Source organism: Tachysurus fulvidraco, chromosome 1, assembly GCF_022655615.1.
Source record: "Tachysurus fulvidraco isolate hzauxx_2018 chromosome 1, HZAU_PFXX_2.0, whole genome shotgun sequence".
Lineage (NCBI taxonomy): Eukaryota > Metazoa > Chordata > Actinopteri > Siluriformes > Bagridae > Tachysurus > Tachysurus fulvidraco.
The window spans coordinates 40,886,259-40,912,197 of record NC_062518.1 but is presented as its reverse complement, the minus strand read 5'-3'; the positions used below and the strand labels follow the sequence as shown (position 1 = coordinate 40,912,197).

Here is a 25,939-nt window from a genome sequence, read left to right as displayed (position 1 = left end):
GATTCTGTACAACACTGAACATATAAACATGTGACTACAGTCAGAATATAGCAACATTTACACAGCTACTTACAGCGAAAACTAGCAGATAAATCATTTTATTAAAGTTAAAGAGAGACAGTGTGAACACGGCTGAGCAGGACTGGTGTGAGGTGAGCTGGTAAATAAAAAAGTGACAAAACATTAGTTTAACTTTGGTAGAAAATGTCAATAAAACCTGTAAAATGCTTTTAAGATGTTCAGTCTGTAAAAGGGTCCTGATGAAGTTACTCTTTCAGAAACATCAAAATGTCAAGACCTGACTGATTGTGAATGAGTGAAGAGGACGAGGGTCGAACTTTTATAGTGAATCACTCAATCTGATGTGTGAGAGAATGAGAGAGATTAGAGAGTGAGTGTGTGAGAGGAGTTCTGAATTAATTACAGGTGTGTGTGTGTGTGTGTGTGTGTGTGTGTGTGTGTGTGTGTGTGTGTTTCCATTCAGTAGTCGTGTAAAAGGACAATGAAATCAAATAAACAATTTATACTCAGTCATTCAATCTGTGTCTATTATGTGAAGATTCTTGTTCACTTGCTGACATTCAGAATTTCTGAAGATGTCTGATCTTATTAAAATAAACAGGATTATTAAACACAAAGTATTTCAGACAATAAATTGTGTTGAAGATACAGTCTGTATAGAAACCTGATTATTTTTAGGTCTGAGTCTGTATTAAAATTGTGATCTACATTTACTTCATCAGTGGTGATTGTTGTCTGACAGAGTTTCATCATTTACATGTGAGCTGATATACTGTATCTACACTCTGAATGGTTATCTACAGAATAGAAACAGTAATGATTTGTTTGTTTCTTACAGAGAGTCCTAAACCTACAGTGACTATAAACCCTGATACTCAGGTGTTCATAGGAGAGGCTGTGACTTTCAGGTGTGATGTAGAGGAAGGAAGAGACACTGAGTGGACGGACGACTGGTTTAAGGACAATAACACATTGTACCAATATTCCCCAAAAAAGGAGTTCAGCATCAGTTCTGTTAGAGTCTCACATGGTGGTCAATACGCCTGCAGAGGGAGGAGGACAAGTGACTCTCAGATGTCAGAGAAGAGTGATTCTGTTACACTCTCTGTATCAGGTGAGTCTGTTAATGAATGTTATATAAAACACTCAGCACAATGAGGGGAACTACCTCACGAGTATTCGGATCATGTCACATGCTCATGTCTGCTCGCCTCCAAAAGTATTGGCACCCTAGTGGTCCAGTAGCTTTCACAATCTTTGTCCACTTGCCTCCAAAAGTAACACTGGCCTTTATGTCCACTCGCCTCCAAAAAGCACCGGCCTTTGCGAATACTTGCACCGTCAAAGCCAACAACAAACTTTACAAATCTAGTTCCTGGATGAATTCCTTCGAATACATCATTAAGTTAAATAATAAAGGACTAATGGCACTTCCCTGTGGTGTTCCATTTCTACCTTCAACATCTCAGAAATTGTATTTCCTACTTTGATTTGTATTGATCGTCCGATTAAGAAACTTAACACCCAATTATAAAATCTTCCTTCAATTCCCATTCTTTGCAACTTTAACAGCAATTCTTCTCTCCACACCATATCGTATGCTTTTTCGATGTCAAAGTATACTGCCACTAACACCTCTTTCATTGCTATTGCCTTTTTAACATCAGTTTCTAATCTAATTAGTACATCTAGGGTGGATCTACCTGGTCGAAAACCATACTGATAAGGAGCCATTAATCCTTTGCTTTCCAATACATAATATAGTTGATTAACTATAATTTTTTTCCATTACTTTACAGAGGTTAGACGTCAGAGCTATCGGCCTATAATTTCCCGCTATAGTAGCATCTTTCCCTGGTTTGTGAATCAGGATTACAATTGCTTGTTTCCATGATAGCGGTAATTGTCCTTCCCTCCAGATTTTGTTAAAAAGATCTAAAATTATTTTAAGTATTACGTCATCCATCTGTTTAATCATAATATAGCAGATTCTATCTTTCCCAGGAGCAGTACTTCTAACCCTCATTAAGACTCTTTTAAGTTCCCACAAATTAAAGGCAGCATCCAAAGCTGTTTTACTATCTGTTTTTGCATTAATATTTCTTCTCTCCGTCTCTTGTAATTTATTCCTAGGTTATCTGAGCTGTGTGCCTTTTGAAAGGTGGAAGCTAACATTTCCGCTTTATCTTCTTGCGTCACTGCTGTTTTCCCTTCATCTACTAGTACTGGTATATTCTGAGTTCTGTAAACCCCAACCATCTTTTTGAGGACACCCCATAATAACTCTCCTAATTAGGTTTCCTTTCCTATTGTGGAGCAGAATGACTACCAATACTTCCTTTTAGCTTGCTTTATTTATTATCTTCCTGGCCTGAACCCATTTCTTCTGATAACTAATTAAAGTTATAGGTATTAAAGTTTTCTTAAGCTCTCTAAAAGCCTTATTTCTATCTTTAACAGCTTTAGTGCATTCATCGTTCCACCATGGAACAATTTTCATTCTTACTTTACCTTCTGCTTTAGGAATGGATTCTTCAGCTGCATTTGTAATAATCTATATCATCATCTAAGCTATAATTCACCATTCCATCAGTACATAACCTGTTAAATTTATCCCAATCGGCTTTATCAAATCTCCATCTATTTGGCATTGTTGTATTTTGTTGATAAATTTCCAATCCCACATTGCATAATATTGGGAAATGATCACTTCCCAAATGTAGAATGGCATATATAAATATGATTTAAAAATATTTTCAAGTAAATTCTTGTAGAAGCTTTTCAATGAGATGTCCCTTGTTTGATATCATTTATTTCATGTAGAGATTTATTTTTAAATACTCACCATTTGAATACCAAATCAGGTCATGAAAACATTATCTAACATTGGTCTTCATATCTTATCACAAAATATGCATTAACATTAGAATTTAATCAGGCTTTCATGGAAAGATATTTCATTTCTAAGCTGAAGTCAAAATTTGGCAGCCCAGGCTTATATATATATATATCCGATTGAGTTTCAGCGCGGTGAGACGTATCAGAGCGGTATAATAAGCACTAAGAGGTCAAAATGAAGAAGATTTTGATTGAGTTTCAGAGCGGTAACCTGTATTTTTCCGTGGATAAAGGAGTTAACACTTCTGTGCTCGTCCGGATGTTTATTCTGTACCTGCCTGCTGTAGCAGTAGAAATAAAGGCCCACGAACGAACCCCGCTTTGGACTTTCACCATCATCACAAACATTTCACATTCCCTTATTATTTTTTGGGTCATATATACATATGTATATCATGTATATGATTGAATTGTTTACACTCTTAAAAAGTGTTTCTAAGAGTGTAAACAACAGCTTTGTCTGTACAGTGTTGTTGTTGCCCCCACAACAGTGAGCCATGAAGTCAGTATTTTTATATTTATTATAATTATAGCATTTTTGGGCTACAAATAAAAGAAACACATCATGTAGTTACAAACTAGTTCTACAATGTTTGCTGTTTCCCTCTTTTATTTTAACTAGGCTACAATAATAAAATAGAAAAAGATGTGGCCTAGTTATTGTTCTGCCGAGCAAACATGATTTCAATGTGTAGAGTTGATTAGTGCAGTAAAGATTGCATTTTTCTGTTTCATTTCTAACAGAAAAACCTAAACCTGAACTCACATCAGACCTTAAAGGAGCAGCGTTTACAGGAAACACAGTGACTCTGTCCTGTACACTGACACCACAGTCTGCTGGATGGAAGTTTTACTGGATCAAACCCACACAGAGCTCTGAGACTGAGACAGGAACACACCAGTACATCATCAGTTCAGTTAGTGTCTCTGATGGAGGTCAGTACAGGTGCAGAGCTGGAAGAGGAAACCCAGTCTACTACACAGACTACAGTGATGAACTCTGGGTAAATGTTACTGGTGAGTAAGAGACCGCACTGGACACAACACGTTAACAGTAAAGCTGGGTAGTTAAACACAGTAAGATATATTTACGCTGCTACAGACAGAGAACAAATACATTTACCTCAGAAGCACCAAAGTATTGTAGTGTTGCTCAAGTAGTGAAGAGGAAGAAGTTTTAACTTTTATATTGAACCACTGAGTGTGAAAAACTGCAGAGATTAGAGTATCAGTGTGTGAACTGATGATGATGGTGTGTGTTTGTGTTTTCTGATTTAGTTTTGGTACAATGCAACACTACAGTCCAAAAAATGGAAAAACACTCAATTCTATGTAGTAAATTGTCATTACATCTTTTAGGCTATATGTAAAGTTTAATATATTAAGTTTCTTTCTTTTTAATAATAAATGTTAATATACTAGTGACCTTTAATGAAATCTAATAATATTAATATAATTATTAACAGGTGAATCTTCTCCAGTGTCTCTGATCATCAGACCGAGCAGAACTCAACACTTTAATGCTGACTCTCTCTCACTGAGCTGTGAGGACCAGCGTGACTCTACTGGATGGACAGTGAGACGATACACACAAAGTGAGACATCGTCCGATTGCTCATCAGTTTCAGGATCTACATGTAACATCAGCTCCCTCTCTACATCACACACTGGAGTTTACTGGTGTCAGTCTGAATCTGGAGAACGCAGTAATTCTGTTAACATCACAGTGCACAGTGAGTCATTTCATCAGTTCTCATTAATAATATTTAATACACAAAACCAAATCATTTAGAAAAATCGATTCTTAAGTACTGTAAACAATTGAATTTATGGCTTACTTGTAATAATATCACAAGAAAAGTTTATCATCTTGTGATTGACAGCAGTGCAGTAAAAACTCTAAAATTAAATTTCCAGACAATTTTCAATAAATTTCAGATGTTTACTTAATATTTCTTACTTTAAATGAACAAACTGTATTGGATGCTTCAGCTCATTTAGGTCTCTGACTCTTGCTGTTTGAGTCAAACTGTCGTAGTTAACATAACTGCATGGTTATGTATATTTATAAGCTGAGTAAATGAGGAACACTTTAACATACTGTATGAGCTACATTTATAAATAGCTATTAAGTTTCTGTCATGTTCATCTTAAGCTCTAAGCCTATTTTCCTGACTGTTTTTCAAAAATAACATGATCGACTTTAAATGAGTATATCTCAAAAACTACAAGGTGTATTTGAATAATTGTGGTATCAAAATAAAGGTAACAACTGTGGAAATTGTAAAAGATCAGAGTAATAGACGCTGGAAGACAAAAAAAGTCTAAACAATTTTAATTAAAACTTTAATTCCATCTAAACCTTAATAGTGAAACCTACATTCTCCAGAAATCAATTGTATAACTTCTTACCTCTAACTACAGAACACATTGCACATGACTGTATGCCAGTCTGAGCCTCTTCCCCTCTATAGAGCTAAAAGCCAGGTGCTTCCTGCTTACAAAACAGCTCTAAAATCACAAAATAAACTAAAATAATCCACAATAGACCCATTTACATACCTTAAAGCTGTCCGAAGGTAATCGTGTATTTGGTTCAGTTTATCTTGAGGGGGTGAAAACGATTTTCTGGATTTGAAAACACGCCTCTTGTGTTTTTTAAGCCCAGCTGTTTTCCGTTCCACATAATTTCAGCATTTTAAAAGCTAAAATAAAGCAAGAAAATCCTTTGGACAGTTGAGTTGGTGCATTTAAATGTCCAGGGGATTTAACTTTTCTGAATTTTGAAGAGCAATAACTCGACTTTTCGACAGAGTTTCTCAAAGTTTGACCTCTTTATAGAAAGGCAAAAGAGGTAAATTAAGTTGTATGAGGTTAATGTGTGAAAGACAGGGGAGCATGCAGACCTGAATGACAGCAGTATCAGCTGCAAGACCTTGATATTTTCCATAAGCTGATTTACTGATCACACACCTGTTTCTATCAGTTCATTTGTTGATTCCACATGATATTTGACTTGTTAAAAATAAGCCGTGAATCCACCAATAAAATAGAATTCTGGAAAAAAAGTGTATGTGAATTAATAGTAGGTCATAATTATCATATTGATCAACATTCTTCATTAGCCTGATTTTTTCAGAATATTCAACTTTCCCTCTTTCTTGTTGTACAAGATGAAAAGATTTTGGGGTAATATAAAAAAAAAAATCACTGCATATGTCTTTCCAGGAATAGATAAAATAACTGTACCAATGCAGTGACAAGGAAATGCACAGTTTAGTGTCCTTTTTTTTCTAAGAATATAAAATACCCTGTCGTGTTTTCTGCTCCATGTAAAATGGCATGTTAGACAACAATCCATGAAAATCTCACAGAGGAATTCAATGTGTTTACCAAATCTTATAAAGGCATGCATGTTACAGTAATAATGTAGAATTACAAACTTCATATTCAGTGTCTTCTTTCTGTTTCCTGCAGATGGTGATGTGATCCTGGACAGTCCTGTCCAGCCTGTGACTGAGGGACAACCTCTGATTTTACGCTGTTTAAATCGCTCAAAGCTCTCAGAGTCTCGTGTTTATTTTTATAAAAATAATTCCATCCTCCAGAACCAGACTACAGGAGAGATGATCATCAGTAGTGTCTCAATGTCAGATGAAGGTTTCTATCACTGTAAACACCAAGAGAGAGGAGAGTCACCGAAAAGCTGGGTTTCAGTCAAAGGTGAGAGAACCATGTCTCCTTACTTTAGTTAGATTTGTAATAAAATTGATTTAAATATATAATGTTTAAATAGATATTCAGGTTCCACTCTTTCTCTAGTTTCAGCTCCTGGATTAACTGGTTTATTTATAGGACTAAGTTTGGCCTGTCTGTTTGTCATCGTAATGATCTTACTGATCCTGTTCTTGCTCTTCAAGAAGAAAAAAGGTGATAACAGATGTTATGGTGTATCTTTTCTTTTTCAGGAAGATAATGATCTTTCTAGGTCTTTTTGTTGTGTTTGTGTTGCTCCACATATAAATACAGTATGTGTAAAGGCAATGTTTAACTTGTTCACTGCTTTATTTTTGAGAAGGTGTACAGTCTCCATCTCCTGCAGTGAATCAGGACACAAATCAGCCTGCAGGTCAGTTTGTACTGACAAGAAACACCAGCATTTGTTTCTTTTCTACCATTTAATATTTTTTGCTCACAATCTCTAATTTTCTTTTTTAATAGTTGGTGACAATGTATATGCAAATACTGCTATCATGACCACAGGTATGGTGGTCATATAGAATCTACATTTCTGTGACTAAAATCAAGACTGCATAATACTGACAATATTGTGTTTTATTCTATTTAAGATGATTCTGCAGCTGCCTCCAGCAATACAGTCTACCCACAGGTTATGGCTAGAAAAAAGAAACAAAATAGTAAGGCCTCCATATAAAGAAATAACTCTTAATTTTTACTTTTCTGCCTTTTGCAGTAAACTGAACTGATTTCTATGTTAGATGATGCAGCCAGGGGGCCACAGGATGTGTTATATTCCCAAATTGAAATGAAACTGTGCAATAAAGGTAATGCTATCTACTTACACTAGTTTAAAATATCATGAGTATTTTTATTGTAAGAAATAATGTTCACTAGCTCCTGTTCTTTACCAATTAAAACAGCCTAAATGACATTTTTTTTAGACAAAGTGATGTGGTTAACACCACAGTTAAATCTAAAAACATGAAACCCAAAGGTAACATATTGTGCTTGTGTCATTTTTATTCTTACACATATCCTGTGATATGTCAATTGGATGGAACAGAGGATTTTTACACTTACATCATTACAATGTGCATAAATATGCAAAAAGTGCAGTGTGTACAAATGTGTTCTCCAGACACATGTTTTAAACTGAAATAGAAGGAAGACAATTAATGGAATAAATTGAATTGTGCAGGAATTACAGGACTTTTTAAACTTAAATTGTTATTATTCCATAAGCTTCAGTGTTTGCTGCTCCACCCACAAGACACGCAGCAGTTTAATGGGGTAGATTTGTACACATTTCATGCAACAGGCTTCAGGACTGTAACATGGTTACAACACAGGTTACAACATATTTATCTTAACACTTTTGCTGAAGTTTATTATCTTGGAAATCAGGACATATCACAATAAATGAGTAAGAACTGTATTATAGACTGTGAAGGTTTTATATTTTTGCAAAGTTTGTTAAAGGATTGTAAAAGTGCTTCTTTTCCATTGTATAGAGTCTGATGCTAAACCAAGTGATGTGACTTATGCTGAAATTGACACGAAACAAATAAAGAAACCAAAGAGAAAACAAGGTCTGTGTAAATTAAATGTAAGCTTTTGCTAAACACTTTGTAGCATTTGCTAATTTTTCATCTTAAGGCATAAGATTCAGAAACTGCTATGAATCAGTCTGTAACTACAGTCACACTAATAGAGTCAAATGTTATGTAGATGTTGAAGTTTAAGGGGTTAATACAAATGATTTAGCATTTGCTAAGATAAAAAACACCAATGACTGTTGCCCACTAGGAAAGAGCAGTGAGGGAGCTGACACTGTGTACTCAGAACTGAAGCAGAACACAGATAAAGGTAAGATGAGATCAGAGAAACACTGTACACAAAGATAAACAATCTCCCCAAAATCACAGTATTGCAAACAGATTTGGGGAATCTCAATCATGGGGAATCATGATCTGCTCACTCAGTAATATGACAGATGCTCTTATAGGGAATCACAAATTTGCAAAAGCACAGTAATACAAATCATCTAAACATGACAGAAATGTGATGACATTAGTGGTAATGTTATAACGCATCAACACACATAACAAATGACATTTTGTTTATAAATGATTTTATATCAATGTTGTAATCATCATAATTTAAAACCTTAAATATACAAAAATGTTCTGTAATTCAGTTGCAATGCTCTAAACTTTTGTTTGTAACAAGGTTTTTTCATGCATGTTTTTTGTTCTTCAGAGGATTTACCTGAAACTGGTGACGTGACTTATGCCCAGGTCATAAAGAAGGGCAAAAAAGGATAATGAAAGGTAAAAGGTGAAATGAAAGGTGAGAGTCATTTATCTGTTATATCTGTATATGAATAAAATTTTTAAATGTACTTGAACAAATCAAATATACAGTACTGACATATTCATTTGTATTTTTCTTAGCCATGATTAGAACCTTTGTTGAACCAGCCCTTGGGTTTCATTTATTTAAACTTAGAATTTTAGAATGATTTTAGAATGAAGGTGTTAGTTGGTTAAGCATCAAGAACAGGACACAAGACTTGACATGCACACACAAACATGTTAAATAAAATGTATTAACACTGGCATTCACACTTTACAATCGTTACAATTGTGTGCAGGTAAATTAGCCTCTACTCCCTACCAGTTTCTGCCCACAATCTAGAATCTAATTAGTGATATAACTTTATTACCCCTCAGCACCAGCACATCATGACCATGTCTCGTGTGCCACTGATAACACATACCTGTTTTGTTACTCTCCATTAGCATCAATCTTTAAGTTCTGTTTATTGATTTGTATCTTCAGTTTATGCTCTTCATTTTTGTACTTAGTTTTTAGTTCTTTGTTGTGCTTCATTAAATAAATACATATAAATGCATCCTCCTTTACTGCCATTACATGACAGCTTTAAACAAGCAAGTGGTGTGGGCTGAATGCACAAAATACTGAGTGTCATTGAAGTGAGTTTTGAATTTATTCCGTGTTGATAAATTGAACATTTATCAACAAGGAAATAAACAAATCATATCCCAACATTTCTTTTTGTCCAAGATTACAATCATTACTGGCTGGTTGTGTTTCCAGAATAAATGTGTGCATGTTCAAATAAAAAAACAGGAAATGCTATATAAGATGTATAAAGCCTTGCATACAAAACTGCACATATGTGTAAGTGTTAGCTTCTTTTCCCACCCACAAATATCTATAAATGGTCAATGCAAAATAGCTCATATATATTTATGTGGCTTCTCAGATTCATTGCTCAGTGAGGTAGTACTGACGATGGGTAAGAGGAAAAGCAAAACAGGAATTTGTGGGTATGCAATGCAAACATTGTGTTGGAGATTGAGACAAAAGGACACAATTACAGATAGTGAATAATAATAAATGAAGGGGTTATGTGTGAAATGCAAATGAAAGACATGCACTGTTTTTAGCTAATTACAATTGACCCACATGCAGTCTTGCAGGGAATAGATTACACTCATGGTGTTCTGAGGTAAGAATTGGGTTGTTTAAAGGAAAACAAAAGCGTGGCTTACAATGTTGAGTTCTTGACCTGACTGTCTAGAAACCAGGATAAAACAATGTACAGGATGATCTCTTGTTATATACACATGAGTACATAAAGTATTTATGGAACTTTTTTAAAACAATTTTATAAAATGATTGACAAATCACACTGAATAGTAATCATCATGAATAACTAATTTAATTAATGAATGAATTTATATTAATTATGTAAAAATGCCATCCTTTTGTAGGTCCATGAGGAAAACTGTCAAACCAGGAATTGTTGAAACATTCAAAGAAAAGAAAAATGGGAAATCTAATTTTTACCGTGTAGTGTCTGGAAAGCTTTTTGCATTTTTTAAAAATCTAGTAATTTTATAAAGTCATCATTTGAATAATCCTGGAAGAACAGCTTCTGAATATATTCATCCAAACATATTGGATGGAATATGGCTTGATCAGGTTTAAACAAATTTGTCAGGTTAACATTTATTCCATATAACCCAGTATAACTAACTGGTAATTCAATGTGTTAACTGGTTACTATTCTAATATTATTATTAGTGGTGGTAGTAGTATTACAGTTTATTTAAAAATATATATATTTTTGTACATTTATTTATTTTATTATTTTGCAAAAAGTGTAATTTTATATATGCATTTTTTGTTTATTTACTAATTTATTTCTTATGAATGAAATTGTAAAAGTAATTTGATTTTAGCTTTAAACCCCATTCATGCAGTATTGGTTGTGTATTGAGCTGACACTGTGCTTTTTATATGATTACTTTTTGATTCATTTTTATTGATTACTTGGTTCAAAGACTGATTTCCAGCATGTGGAATAATAACAACTGACTTTAGCTGTTTAATTATGGATTTTTTTTTAAATTATGGTATATACGATTATATTTTGTATTTTATGATTGTACTTTTCTTTTTTATTATTATTCTGCTTTTGGGACTTTTGTTGCCTGTATTATCTCAGACTATACAAGTAGTATACAAAATGATTAAGTACATTCATATTAAATATTTTTATTGTATTTCAGTTCTAAATATATAATGGCCTCATTCAAAATATTTTAAGGTTTTATTTATTTTTTAAGCACCATTGTTGAATATTTTAATTCATTAAATTTTATTTCTCAGAAATCTTTTTCAGACTTTTTACCAGTACTTTATGTATTTTAAAGCTTAAGTTTTAATTGTGTGTAATGTATGGAATTCACATCAATAAACATTATTTTTTCAACAGCTCTTATGTTCTGTCCTTCCTTCATGATCAGACATGATTTACATGCTCACCAGTTTCACCCCTTTGTAAACAGACTGTAGTATTCCCAGCTGAACAGATGCACTCTACTCTCATTAACTGATGTTTATATATTTTATTTTCGATTAAAACACCGTAAGAGCTGAATAAAAGACAAACAAATGAACAGTAATTAGACATGACTGCAGTTTGTGTGTATATATTTATATCCATATGAAACCTGTAAACTAATAAAAACAGATTTAAGTGCCATACAAAGTGTTTTACACCATAAAGGTAAAGCATCACATTTCAGATTGAAATAAGACTTAATAAAACTAATTATTTTAACACCACCACAACAGCATCGCTGTCTCACTTTGTATAACAACAAAAGCAAATTAAGTGCAGATTACTGAAATTCTAACCCTAATATCCTAACCCATTAAACATTAGCAAATAGATTCATGTTATATTTCGACAAAATAAACACTTCAAAAGTCTCTCAAAATTTATCTCATCATATAAAATTAAAACGGTTCCTTGTGCCCTTCATCAGCCAGGAGCTAAGAGGTAGAAAAGTATCCGTTAATTATGTTTGCACAGTGACTACACACAGGTTTTAATCCGTATCATTTACTCAGAACGGCACTTGCCGGTGTGATTCTGACCGTCGTATGTTGTGACCATAGAGGGCGCTGTTGCTGAAATACAGCTTAAAATAGATCACTGTTTATTAAACGTTGTTGCGAGAACGCGCCTAGCGCCGTGCACGTTACCTTGAACGTGCGTGTAGAACAGTGCCGTCGTGCTGCAAAGAAACAGTTGCGTGCGCCATGAACTAAAGACTCATTTACAGTACTTAAAAAAAGCTATTCAAATACTTTTGAATTCTCTATTTTCATGACTGCTTTTCTTTTTTTAACTACCCTGAAAGTTATTTATTAATTAAGGCTAATAAAATGTAGTAATCAGATGCGGATGCTTTAGACTGTTAATTGTGTGTGTGTGTGTGTGTGTGTGTGTGTGTGTGTGTGTGTGTGTGTGTGTGTTTTCCAAATAACTTTATTCGGTAATAAAGTGCTGAATAAAATACTGGAAATCTTTATTGTTCTCCATATTCACTCTGGTGATGCCTAACCCGCTCTGTATTATATCCTGAAAAAGATTTGGGTCTCATTTCAACAGGAATGTAAAAACCCCCCCCCCCCCCCCCATTTTACACAGAAAGCTTGCACTTTTTTGTCTCTTTATTGTTTTTTTTTCTTCATTTCTTTTTAGTTAATATTGCATTTTTTCTCAAGTTTATTTTTTGCAGCTTATTATGCACTTTTATTTTATAATAAATATAATTTTTTTCCTTTTTAAAGTGACTTCTCCGATCTCCCCATGTATCCTACATGCTGATCACATGGGTTTCTCCAATTTCACCAGCATTCACTAATAACTTCATAATCTACAAGTGATATCTGTTCACAATGGATTTTTACATGGTTAAGGAACTTAGAAAGTTTCTTTTAGAGAGAGAATATCCCAAGGATGCCGATAAACATCAGTGTTACATCCGGAAAGGAAAGCCTTGAATTTCTGGATGATTGGTAAGTAATTAGCAGAGTAAAATGTAAAGGTTGTTAAAAACATTACTATGTCTATAAAATAAGCATAATTCAATCATTATAAAAGTAAATATGTTTTAGTGATTTTAACAGTTCCATCTGAATCACTGCCCACTGCTTAAAATTCAACATTGCTAATACCATTAAAGTTACTAGAATATGTTCATTTGCACCCTCATTTATATACATTGAAATATCATCCCAGTCACATTGAATCTATATTTACTTAGATTACTTTTGTGTGACTGATTAACCATTATGTGTAGCTATGAGTAACAAAATAGTTTTGTGTCCATATTTGATTGAAATAATCATCCAAATATTAACACTTAAAATAAATATCTTAACTTTGGCAAAAAGAAGTCTGAAAATGTCCCTATGCACTCTGTGTGGCCAAAAGTATTGGAATCCCTGCCGTCTCCCGCTATATGTGATTCTTCCCTGAATAGGTAGCACGAAGTTGGATATCTTTAAATATGGCAGCATAAAATTTTTCCTTCACTTCAACCAGGAGTCTAAAACCTGTTCCAGCATGATAACAAAGCCAGCTATATAATATATGACAAAGCCAGCTACATAAATATAGTCATTACATGGTTTGGAGTGAAAGATCTCCTGCTATAGAGGTCTAACCTTATTGAACAACTTTGGGATGAATGTGAACACTGACTACACCCCAGGTCTCCTCACCTTCTCACCTACATCAGTAACAGACTTTACTAACCTTGTGGCTTTATGAACACAAATCACTATATATACAGATGGGGAGAAGATTGTTGGTACCCTTCCATTAAAGAAAGAAAACCCACAAATGTGGCTGAAAAAACTTGAAAAGTAATGAATCTGGATTCGATAAAAATGATGGAACCCATAATTTAATATTTTGATGCAGATTATTTTGCAGATTATATTCTGCAATCATTCCATCGCATGCAAACAATCATACTCACACACACCCTATCATACCCTGACACGCATACAATCATCCTCTCACATTGACTATCATACCTTCGCACGTACACAATCATACTCTCACACACACACACTATCATTCCCTCGCATGCATACAATCATACTCTCACACATACTGTACCATCTTTCCCTCACATTCATACAATCATACTCTCACACACATCCTATTATACTCTCGCACGCCTACAATCATCCTCTCACACACACTATAATAGCCTTGCAAGCCTACAATCATACTATCTCACACACACTATCACACCATTGCATGCATACAATCATACTCTCTCACACACACACACACACTATCATACACTCACACGCATACAATCATACTCTCACACAGATGGAGTTCATTAGTGGAGTTCAATGTGCCCTCATATTTCTTGAAGGTAAATAGGGTTAATGAAGTGGAATGATACAACTCTGTTCATTTTTGCCCTCAATGGTTCTATCCTCTGATTGTGGACACTGTGTCCAGTAATGGCACTGCATCTATTATCCCCCTTCTATCCAGCATATACCGGGCAACCCCTATGTGGTGTATTCTTAGGGGAAGGCCAAAGTTCGGGAAAGGCGTATTCTTAGGGGGAGGCCAATTCCAACACACTTGAAGCCCTGTTGTTATTGAGGCACTGCAAATATATGATGGTCCAACTAAAGCCATCCACACAAACAAGAAAGACCATTCTCCACCTCACCAGTTTATGCCTATGTAGAGAAAAATTGTCAACAGTTACAAAAAGATTTGCAGCCATGGTTAATTAACTTACTGTTTTAGTGATTTCCTGGCCTGATTTTTATGCACCATACTCAACCTTTTTATTTTATCTCTGCGGTTCCTGGTTCCATCCAGAACTTGCATTAAATAAACTGGATTTTACAAAATGAAATGAACGGTCAAATTCTACAGTGATTTCAACACTGCATTTATGACTAATATAAATACTGTATCCTCTCTAGTCAACTGTTGGATGCAAAAGTAAGACTATGAAAAGCCTTAGAGTACAGTAACAGTTTGTGCTTTCATATCTTGATAAAAGAGTGTATTAAAACAATACCATAATCGATTGGGAGTTTGAACATGGTATATTCTCCGTCGAATTGCACGGTGGCGGATGAAGGCCCGTCCAACTGGGTGAAGCTATTGCAGGCAGTGTCTCACACACCGGCATTGTATTCTACTGTGGCATGATCTGAGGCCTCCTAATACATACTGTACCTTTCACCTGCGTTTGGAGTGGTTTGAAGGGTTTTGCTGATAATCTCTTTCATGTCCTCATCAGACATTCTTGTAAAGACCAGTGGTCCAATTTCAAGTTGCTGTCTATGCCTATACAGTGTCCTCCTGCCTGTACAGTGTCCTCCTGCCGATTCCAAAGCATTCAGCTATTCTTTTCCAAATTATTCCAACAGACAATCAATGAGTAATGTAGTATCATGTAGTATGTTGTACTGAGGGTGTCCAGGATGACCATTTCTGATTGTTGGAGTAGTCTTGAATTAAACTTAGCCCTTTGTCTCACTCTCATTAATCTTGAGTTTTCATATGAATGTATAATGGGACAAAAAATGCATATAGCGCACTAAAACATCTCGATGGTTTCTCCCTTCTGACTGCTGGGTAATTGAGAGAAAGGAAGAAACCAGGGCTCTCAAGTTTTGAAGACAGGCAAGCGTGACATCAAAGAAAAAACAATAATGGGGAGTTGTTGTGTTTGGTAAGGATCACTGACCGCAATTTAACCAAATACAAAGTATTTGTTTAATTTCCATTTATTAATTTGTGTGTGCTGTTTGTGTGTGTGTGTGTGTGTGTGTGTGTGTGTGTGAGAGAGAGAGAGAGAGAGAGAGAGAGAGAGAGAGAGAGAGAGAGAGAGAGAGAGATTATAACTGGTGTTGTTAATTGTAAGTGTTTTTTGCCTTTTTAGACTCCTTTATCATTTGTAATGTTGCTCCCATTTAAAACAGTTCGGCTGAAGCCCAGCCATTTTTACGGTCATGATTGAGGACAGTGTCCCGTCCAGAGACAAGCTCAAACCTCAACTTTTACTTGCAGTACCGAGCAGAGCCACTAGGACACACAGTACAGTTGAGCTCAGATGTGCAGACACTAAATTATGAACTTTTTATAAATGACTCTGAATATGACGCTTTAAATTACACAAAAGGCACAATATGCTCCTGTCCTACCTAATAATCTGTTCTTGTTGTCTGTTGAGCTACTGCTGATCCTAACACACTTTTACTGCTGTAACTCCACTCACCCTTGGACCTGCTGGTCTGTTGATGTTCTACGATCGCTCTGCACCTTCTAGCTTTCTGCATTATGACTCACCTCCTGCTGCTGTAGATAATCTCATCTATATATCCTGTAGATGTGCACCTTCCCAATACAGTTTATGTCCACATGTCACCTACCTGCTTTACTTAGTAGTCTTATTTGAAAACCACACAAACTACAAATTAGCTAATGCCAGTGAAATCACATAATTTGTGATAGACAAAATTATTGACCAAATCTATGTATGTTGAGTTAAATCTAGAAAACGGTGAAATGTGAAACCCCTGTGAAAAGCATCTAGTGAGGCCCTTAAAGCACTTCCTGTTCTCTTAAATACTTCACACTTCAGAGAGAGAGAGAGAGAGAGAGAGAGCTGTTGTGGTTTCTGTACAAGGGACTAAAAAGTCCTGGCTTTGATAACATTAATAAAAGCAAATGATCAGCATGTAAGTAAGCCCACCCCACCCCTTTTTTTTTCCTTTCTCTTTTTGGACTCCTTTATCGTTGTAATATTGCTCCCATTTAAAACAGTTTGGCTCAAGCCCAGCCATTTTTAGGGTCATGATTGAGGACAAATGTCCCATCCAGAGACAAGCTGTTTCGTGTTGAGGTTTTGTTCAAACCGACCATTGAAAAATACGCTCTTTAATGAATATGATTTTTACAGTTTATGTTTATCCTTGGTGGCGAGCTTGTTAGGAGTGTTTTGCCACTGCAGTTCACTCAGGTTTGGCATATAATGTCAATGTTTAAGGTTTTCCCAATTACAATTTTTGTAATTTTATTGCTGAAACACCTGCATTGTGTTAGGTGGATGGCAAACCATGGAAAAGTAGTTCTGAATAAATGGTTAAGTTAATTTCAGCTGTTCGCATTTATTTGCTTAAAGAAGAAAAAGATAAATTCCCACATACTGTATCTGCAATGTCTTTTGATTATTTTATCAAAACTTCCCTCTTACACACCCCCACACATGAGAGAAGTGCCAGTCGTATGCATATTCCCCATTTTATCATGTTTTATGCAGTGTGGGGACTTGCACTGGTCTTGACTCGGTCTTGGCCTCGACCCTTCAAAGTCTTGGTCTTGACTATAAAACTATTGATCATTGTACAAGATACCGGTCATCCAAGATATACAGGTGAATGACAGGTGTCTTGTCCGATGATCGCTAAGTTTCCGTTCGCAAACTATACCTACCGTTTCTGGGTTGTCTGAATTGTTGTTGTGTTTTCGGATTTGTTCATTTGTTTTGCACTTCTCGGCCACCATACAATAATGAGTCAAGTTTATAACAACTCGGAAATGTAGAGTTAAGTGGTTCTGACTTAACTAATGACCAATAAACAGAGAGCCGGTTGGTTGTTGCATGATTTCTGTATTGTATTAATTTCTGGCAGTCGTATACATGAACACCGCTGTCTCTGTCACCGGTGTCCATGTACTAGCAATGGTCGGGCTAAAAAACATAAATGGCACCATATTGTATCCTGAGAGGCCACTGCATGCTACTGCCATGCTGCCATCTTGGATTAAAGAATGAAACAATGTTTCTCCAGGACTATGGTGCTACATTAAACAACATAGTGCTAAGGACTTAATTTAAGTTGTCCTAGTCACATAAAGGTAGATCATGTGTAACCTAGTGTCTAAACAGTGTGAGACACATATAAGTGCAAACAGACAATACAAAACACTACAGGACAAATACACAAGATAGCACTGTCCAGTGTGCATACTTTATATTGTACAGTACATTGTGCAAAAATAGAGGATTTGTAAACAAGAGGGTTCTTGCAAACATATGTACGCTTATGTTATAGCAGCAGATGGATGAGATAAAAAAGTTTGCAAAAAGTGTGTGTGTGTGTGTGTGTGTGTGTGTGTTTTTTTTTCAGAAACAATCACTAAAACACTACCCGTACTCAATAAAATGAGTTTATAACAAACCAGAATTAATCAGGAACAAGTCCAATAACTTAATCTTGGCTTCCTGCACTTTGACCTCTGCCTTGAATTATGATGAAGCTTGTGTTTATTAAAAAATACATGTGAGTTCACTCACCTGTTTCCTGTCTCATAAGAAATTGACAGATATAACACACAGACAACAACATTCAGAGCATTTGACCATGAAACTATATATTTTCTCCCTTAGAGAAGGTTCATAACTTACGTCTCATTTCAGGCCCTGGACTCACAGCTCTAACTGTAAAACTGATGATCTGTAAAAACACCCACAGCACACCAAGTTTTTTTTCTGTTCACTAACATCAGGGCTGTTAAGTATCACACATTGAGAGTGACAGTCACACATTTGGGTCTTTTGTCACGCTCTCCCGCTTTTTGACTATTTATCATATATTTAATAAGCTACAGCGCCCAAAATGTATCAGTCCGCACCACTGTCTCTATGGAACCGGGCAGGAATCAATCGCGTCTCAGTTCTTAGTCGAGCCTGACACTTATCAGCCAATCAAAAAAAGAGGCTTAACAATAGCCAATCAGAAAATAGCACTATCTGGGTAAGAGTTAACGCAACAACCAATGGATAAAAGCATATTCAATTAAAGAGCGTATTTTTCGATGGTCGGTTTGAACAAAACCACAACATGAAACAGCATGTCTCTGGATTGGGACATTTGTCCTCAATCATGACCCTAAAAATGTCAGGGCTTGAGCCGAACTGTTTTAAATGAGAGCAACATTACAACTGATAAAGGAGTCCAAAAAGAAAAAAAAAAAAGAAAAAGAAGGGAGGGGGGGGGGGGCTGACGTACATGCTGATCATTTGCTGTTATTAATGTTATCAAAGCCAGGACTTTATAGTCCCTTGTCCAGAAACCACAACAGCTCTCTCTCTCTCTCTCTCTCTCTCTCTCTCTCTCTGCACTTCCTCTTTCACCATTTTTGGACTCCTCTGTACTTGGCTATGTGGAGAGGTTCTTCATGCTCTATTACTATAATTTGCATTATGAGTTAAATGTTTTATTGGTAACAATGTGCTGCAAATAATGAACCTTAATAATGGTCTTGACTCAAGAGCATGAATTTGAAATCTCTCTCTCTCTCTCTCTCTCTCTCTCTCTCTCTCTCTGAAGTGTGAAGTGTTTAAGGGTACAGGAAGTGTCGAGGCATTAACACAGACACTTGTCGTTCTGTCATCAGTTGGACAGGATGGAGCTCCGTCCACTCTGTGTGATGTTCTGTAAGTAAATGTTTACTGTGAGTTTTTGGCGGTGAATTAAGTTTTGTTTTAACCAAATGATTGTTTGAACAAACCTAATTTCATCTTCTGTGTGATTATTTAATTTGTCTATAAATAAAGTCTGATATTGAATTTGAGTGAAATTAAATTCAGCTTTTTGTGGTATGTTTAGCTTTGTATTTGTTTAGGATTTTAAAATGTATACTTTATTCTTTGGAGATCTTTTCTGCACAATGTGGGAGGAGACTGTGGCAAGCAAAGAGGAAATCAAGTGTCGGTTTCTAAACGAATGATATTTATATTAATAGCCATGGCACTGGGTTTAACAACAGAACAGATTGGATGCTGTTTTTAATATATCTGTTTGTGGTTTAAGCAAACAGGAATCAAACAGTACAAGAATTAATAAAATTATCTACTTTTGAATAGTAACAGTAAACCTCCTTCATAGTGGGCCACATCACACCACATCACACCACACTGCTGTTCATTATTTTATTATCATCATAATAACTGCACACTAACAAGTGTTTTAGCTCTAAATGAACCTTAACTAATGTCTGTTTCTCTCTCTACCTTTAGTGCTGACTGAACTCATCCTCTGTACACAAACAGGTGATTCAGGTAAGTTTCATTTAATAACCTTTTTTATTAATTCAAATCATTGTAATAACAAGTGACACATGTAATGTTAAACTGAGACCAGTGGAATGTAATGAATCTTTCTGATGTGTCAAAGACTCAGTGGTGTTGTGAGGGTGGGGCTTCGGGGGCTTAAGCATCGTTCATTCGCGTTCATTCCGCTATGCGCTGTTTTTAAACTTAGTTGTCGAGCTGTTAAACAGAACAGTTCCCATTCTGGTCAGCAGGTGGCGCTGTTGTTAGTATACGGCCATTGTACAGTCGTCACTCATTCATTCAGTCAGCAAAAGAGTTGGTGAGGTAATAATAATGCAGCTGTTCTACCAAAATGAACAGTTTTAATGTCAGTTTGTAAGTTTGTAGTTCTGCTAAAATTAAATAACCTTAATCAAATAAATGTATTTTTACATTATGAATACATTAATACACTTTTGTTATTTGGTTAGTTAGTTTAGGAGATAGGGCAATAAAAGAAATTAAAGTTTGTAATAAATAAATAAATAAATATGTTTTTAACCTTTATTTTATGTGGATCAATCATCAAAAATCAGTCAGTCAGTGACAATCAGCAGCAGCCAGAAGGTGCTTACTGCTATTATTATAGTATTAAATCAGCACAATAAATAATGACCTAAAAGTTAGAACTAAATCATAAACCTATTCAAGAATTCATTTTACATCAATTAGTTCAGGCATAATGGTGACTGTCTTCACCAAACCCTGTCTTGACTGTTTTTTTTAAATAAAAATATCAGCTCCAAGCAAACATCAAGCATGATAATGAATTGCAGCTAATAAATCACAATCAACATGATGTTTTTGCCATGACGCTCATCAAGTCTTCATTTATGTTCAACATCACTAACTTTTTTTTACTAATTTTCTCTTTTTTAACTTTTTTAGTCTTTCTTTGTTGGTAATTATGTTAAGGATTAAGTCAATAGCAAAAAGTTTTTGCATTGAAAAGCTACAATATGAAATGCAAATAGAAATGGATAAAACAACAAAAACAAAGTGTCAGTCTTTGCTAAATAAAAAACTCTCGTCACCATCAAATTGCCATGATAGAAGAGAGTGAAACACTGGGATTTGCCGAGACGAAAATAAATATATAAAAGAGCAGTTATGGGTGGTAATAGTAACTCATCTTGACATTGGGCTGCGTTATAGAAATTGATTACACAACAGAGAGAGAGAGAGAGAGAGAGAGAGAGAGAGAGAGATTTGTGGGATATATGCCAAAAGTCCATGTTTTCCATGGTGTCTACTGGAAAATAGACTAAATGATCTGTTTTACTGTACATTTTAAAATGCAGACCTTTTAATCCTGACCCACTCGAGCAATTCATAGACTACAGTTCTGATCATAATCCAAAGTGTATACTTTACAAACGCAGACTACCTTTAATCCTGATCCCCAGCACCAATTTACAGCATTCAGAAATGACCTTAATCTGCAGAGAATAGTATACATTTTAAAATGCAGACCTTTTAATCCTAATCCACTGGAGCAACGTATCGCATACATCTATACGCCTGACCCTAATCTGCAGAGTATATTTAATAGTTAAAAATTAAAACTGCTATTAATTCCTGAGTATAAAAAAATAAATCATATAAAGAGACTCAACCAGACAACACAAACACACTTTAATATTTGTTATGCTTCAATTCTTCTGCTTTAAGAAGAATTACACACAAAGCAAACACACATCTGCATGTTCGAGGTGATTTATAGCAGAAGAAATTCTTTGACTAGTTGATCGAACAACATCATCTTAATTATATCCTGGATTTACTGTACGGAGTATGAGATCTGAGTAGAAATGCAGCTGCATGTTAAAGAAAAGTACTGATACAGGGAACCTCATGTGGTGGTGTGGAACTGTTGCTCCTCCTTATGGTCGGAGTTGGTAACTGCATCACTCTTACAAACAGTAGAGTTAAAAATATATATAAATAAATGGGAAAGAAATAGCATCATCGATGCAGGAGGAATATACACATCTGTTTTTTTTTCTCTCAGACTGTCTGTTTCCTTCTACATCTCACATAGTCCGTGTCCTGTGTTTATCTTTCTGTCAGTTTTCCCACCCGCTCTTACGATCCCGTTCATTTTTGTGCTGTCTGCCTTCCTGCCTCTCTCATTCATTTTGCCTTTCTTGCTCTCACCATGCCTTTATTTATTTATTTGTTTATTTATTTATTTATTTATTTATTTATTTAGCTTTTACCCTGTTGTTCTCTCTCTCTCTTTTTTTTAATCTATTACACTCCTGTCTTTTCGTTGTTGTTTTTTTTTCACCTCCGTTTTCTTTGTCTCTTCTCTTTTTGTCCTCTCTTTCTCTCGCTTATGAGAACAGGTCTCTGAAGGATCCCTGCATTGGTCCTTATAAGACAGAAGCGCTTTTGTAAAGCCAAATGTCAAATGTCAGGCTTTTGGGTGGAGGGGTGGTTAGCAGGGACAAAGGGGTCCATATGGGCACTAAGAGTCCATCTAGAAAGCACTATGACCACTAAACGGCACCTTGATGTGAGGGTGAAAGGGGTGATTGACATTTATAGATGCAATGTTCTGTCACGACTTCTTAGGAAAAGTACACAGAGATGGACCTTAGACGGTTCATATTAAATCTAGTTTTAGTAAAAAGTTTGATCTCGACGTATTGCGCATTTCAAATCCATGAAAAAAATCGCAAAGACGCAGCCTGGGTCAAGTACAAAACAATTTCTAAGCAGTGTACACTACATGAAAGGCAAACACAAAAGCTGATTTCAGAACCTCAGGGTTAAAACCTCTTAAGCGGCCTTCACACTGCACACGACAAACGACCGCCGATAAACCGGAAGTCATTACTTTAATTAATCAGGACCATACCAACTATACAGAAACTCTGGGGGTGACCTGAAATAAACCATTCACTGCATATACTACATCCCCCTTCATCTTTGAACATATAATTAGACACGAAACAAAGGCATTGTTCTGTGAATATCATCAGTGAACAAGTAAAGATTTGCTATGAATGTGTGATGTAAACGGGCATCTAGCTTTCTCAATAAAGTACATAATCTTTAAACTGTGCAGGTTGTCTAATGATTCTCCCAGCTCTTGTACATTCAGAACCTTGGATATGGTTGGTTATGCCTTGCGATAGCTCAGTTGTATTGGTTCTGGGATCGTCTCATTGTACTCATTATCGTTAGTGTTTATGGACCAGTCAGGGAGTGGATCGTGTTTGGCTGATCTGCCACGTCTAAGGTGATGTCTGTTCCTGCGGAAGGGTCAGTAAGGCAAGATTAGGATCAGTGCCTTTTTGAGCCGCTGCTTTCAGCATGGATTTAACAGTGTTTATGGCTCATTCGGCTATACTGTTGGATTGAGGGTAGTTTGGGCTGGATTGTTTGATGGTGAAACCCGTTCATGAGCAAATTTAGCCATTTCAGTAATGACAAGGGTACGTGATCTGCAATCAGGATCTCAGGTACTCCATTTCTTGCAAATGCTGCCTTGAATTGTGCCATACAGTAAGTTAGCTTCATGATTTGTAAGGACTTTAGAGAAATTTAGAGAAATAGCTTACAGTCAGAAGAAATGAACGTCCTTGAAACTCAAAAACATCAGCAGCTAAGTCCTGCCAGGGTGTGTCTGGGGGCGAATGTGGCATAAGTGGTTCTTTTTGGTTTTCTGGAAGATTCTCTTGACATGATCTACAAGATTCTACCAAGTGACGCACAGCTTCAGTCAGTCCAGGCAAGTAAAAGCATGATCTGGCATGTGCTAGAGACCGTTGTATTCCCTGATGTGGTATGTGTAGCCTTTTTAACACTTCTGTGCATAGTGCACGAGGGATGATGATCCGATCATCTTTCAGAAGAAGTCCCTCGTCTATGCTAATGGTGTGTCTGGTTTGCCAGTAAGGTTGAGCAGCTGGCGGGACTTTTTCTTCCTGTCTGACCAATCCTTGTTCATGTTTCTGCTGTAATAGTGTAAGCTCAGCATCTGACTGTGTTTCTTGCTGAATCAAGTGCATGATGTCACCACTCAGTAATTCTACAGTCTCTGCATAGATGATTTTCTCTTCACCAAGGTCTAGGCTCGTCTGACTAAAGGTATGCTCTGGACAGTGTGTCTGCAATGAGCATTTGGTAGTTTGGAGTGTAGACAATGTTAATGTCATACATGTGAAGTTGGAGCAGCATTCTTTGAAGTCGTCTTTGAAGACCTACTGTATGGGTTTAGAGAATATCGCTTCAAGTGGTTTATGATCCGATTGGACTCTGATGGGCACACCATAAACATACTGGTGAAATTTTTTAGAGCAAACACTATTGCTCTATAGTTCTTTTTCTATCTGGACGAAGTTCTTTTCAGCCACAGATAGCGCTCTTGAGGCATACAGTATGCTATTGGTTTCCATTCTTGGATTAGAAATGCTCCCAAGCCATCTTTCGAGGCATCTGCCTTTACTTCTATGGGCTCTTTTGGGTCAAAATGTCTTAGAACAGGTGCTTTTGCTATGGCTGTTTTCAGTTTTTCAAGCGCTAACTGTTGTTCAGGATGCCATTGCCAGCCTACATATTTCTTTAGCAACAGTCTGAGCGGTGCAGTAAGGGTAGCTTCACTGGGGATGTATTGTGACAAGTAGTGCGTCATACCTAGCAGACGTTGAAGCATTTTTCTGTTATCTGGTGGAGGAAATTGTAATATTGCTGACACTTTTGACACTTCAGGCTTCACTCTGTCTGATGTGATTAGGTGGCCAAGGTTGGTCACCTCATTGACCATGTACTGCAGCTTGTCTTTGTTGGATTTTACATTTAGGCTTACTGCTCTGTCCATCACTTTTTGAGCATCTGGAAACATCTTCTTGAGCGTCTTTTTGGTGTTTCTGGGACTGTTTTAACTTGGTTTAGATCATATCTTTCTGATCAACAGTTTGTATGTATGAGTGGATTCTAGTCTGTGACTGGTTTTGTCTGTACGGGTGTTCCTCAAGGTTCTATCTTAGGTCTCTTACTTTTTAGAATTTACATATTTCCACTTGGATTGCTTTTAAGATCACTTGGGCTTAATTATCACATTTATGCAGACGACACTCAGATTTACATTCACTCTAAGCCTAATCAAAATTTGGACCTTTCTTCTTTAACTCACTGTATTGCTGAGATAAAAACATGGATGCCTCAATTTTTTGTGCCCCAACGCTGATAAGAGAGAGGTCTTGATTATTGGCACCCCTCACCAGCTTCGCAAAGCTGGCTCACTGTTTCTAAATGCAGATATCGCAGATATCTGCAGATATGCAGATATATGAACGTCGCTCTGGATAAGGGTGTCTGCCAAATGCTGTAAATGTAAATGTAAATATCGCTAGACTTCACCCTATGTTATCCAGTTCAGTGACTGAAAGGTATGAAAAGTATTAATACTTTTGTGTTCTCCGGCATTGACTATTGCCATGCGCTTCTGGCTGGGGTTCCTAAATCCACACTTAATAAACTGCAATGTGTGCAAAATTCAGCTGCTAGGATCTTGACTGGAGTCAGGCAAAATGAGCATATTACACCAGTTCTCAAGTCCTTGCACTGGCTTCCGGTCAGGTTCCGAGTAGATTTTAAAGTCCTCATGCTTACATAGGCACTGCATGGTCTTGCCCCCAGTATCAGTCTGCACTTTTAACTTTATGAACACCCAAGCATTATTTACGCTCCTCACAAGCAAGACTATTGGTAGTCCCACAGACACGGCTGCG

The 25,939-nt window shown here is 36.2% G+C and overlaps 3 protein-coding genes across 3 annotated transcripts in view; 2 read left to right on the top strand and 1 right to left on the bottom strand.

The window, feature by feature from the left end:
• The window catches only part of LOC113645368 (titin-like), a 1,056,738-nt gene that overhangs the window by 444,426 nt on the left and 586,373 nt on the right, over positions 1-25,939 (top strand). The window lies entirely within an intron of this gene.
• LOC113643804 (immunoglobulin superfamily member 1-like) overlaps positions 1-25,939 on the bottom strand; it is a 789,004-nt gene that overhangs the window by 253,676 nt on the left and 509,389 nt on the right. The window lies entirely within an intron of this gene.
• Positions 719-10,506, top strand: LOC113643835 (platelet endothelial cell adhesion molecule-like). Its single transcript, XM_047818939.1, has 13 exons — positions 719-1,135; positions 3,664-3,936; positions 4,386-4,652; positions 6,397-6,642; positions 6,742-6,849; positions 6,998-7,048; positions 7,141-7,182; positions 7,269-7,337; positions 7,419-7,484; positions 8,172-8,249; positions 8,467-8,526; positions 8,920-9,009; positions 10,461-10,506. The coding sequence occupies exons 1-12, from the start codon at positions 811-813 to the stop codon at positions 8,982-8,984; spliced, it is 1,650 nt and encodes a 549-aa protein (XP_047674895.1). The 5' UTR covers positions 719-810; the 3' UTR covers positions 8,985-9,009; positions 10,461-10,506.

Coding starts and splice junctions, on each gene's coding strand:
- LOC113643835 (XM_047818939.1), top strand. CDS start 811: ATGGTTATCTACAGAATAGAAACAGTAATGATTTGTTTGTTTCTTACA. Junction 4,653..6,396: donor TGTTAACATCACAGTGCACA/GTGAGTCATTTC, acceptor TGTTTCCTGCAG/ATGGTGATGTGATCCTGGAC. Junction 7,049..7,140: donor GGACACAAATCAGCCTGCAG/GTCAGTTTGTAC, acceptor CTTTTTTAATAG/TTGGTGACAATGTATATGCA.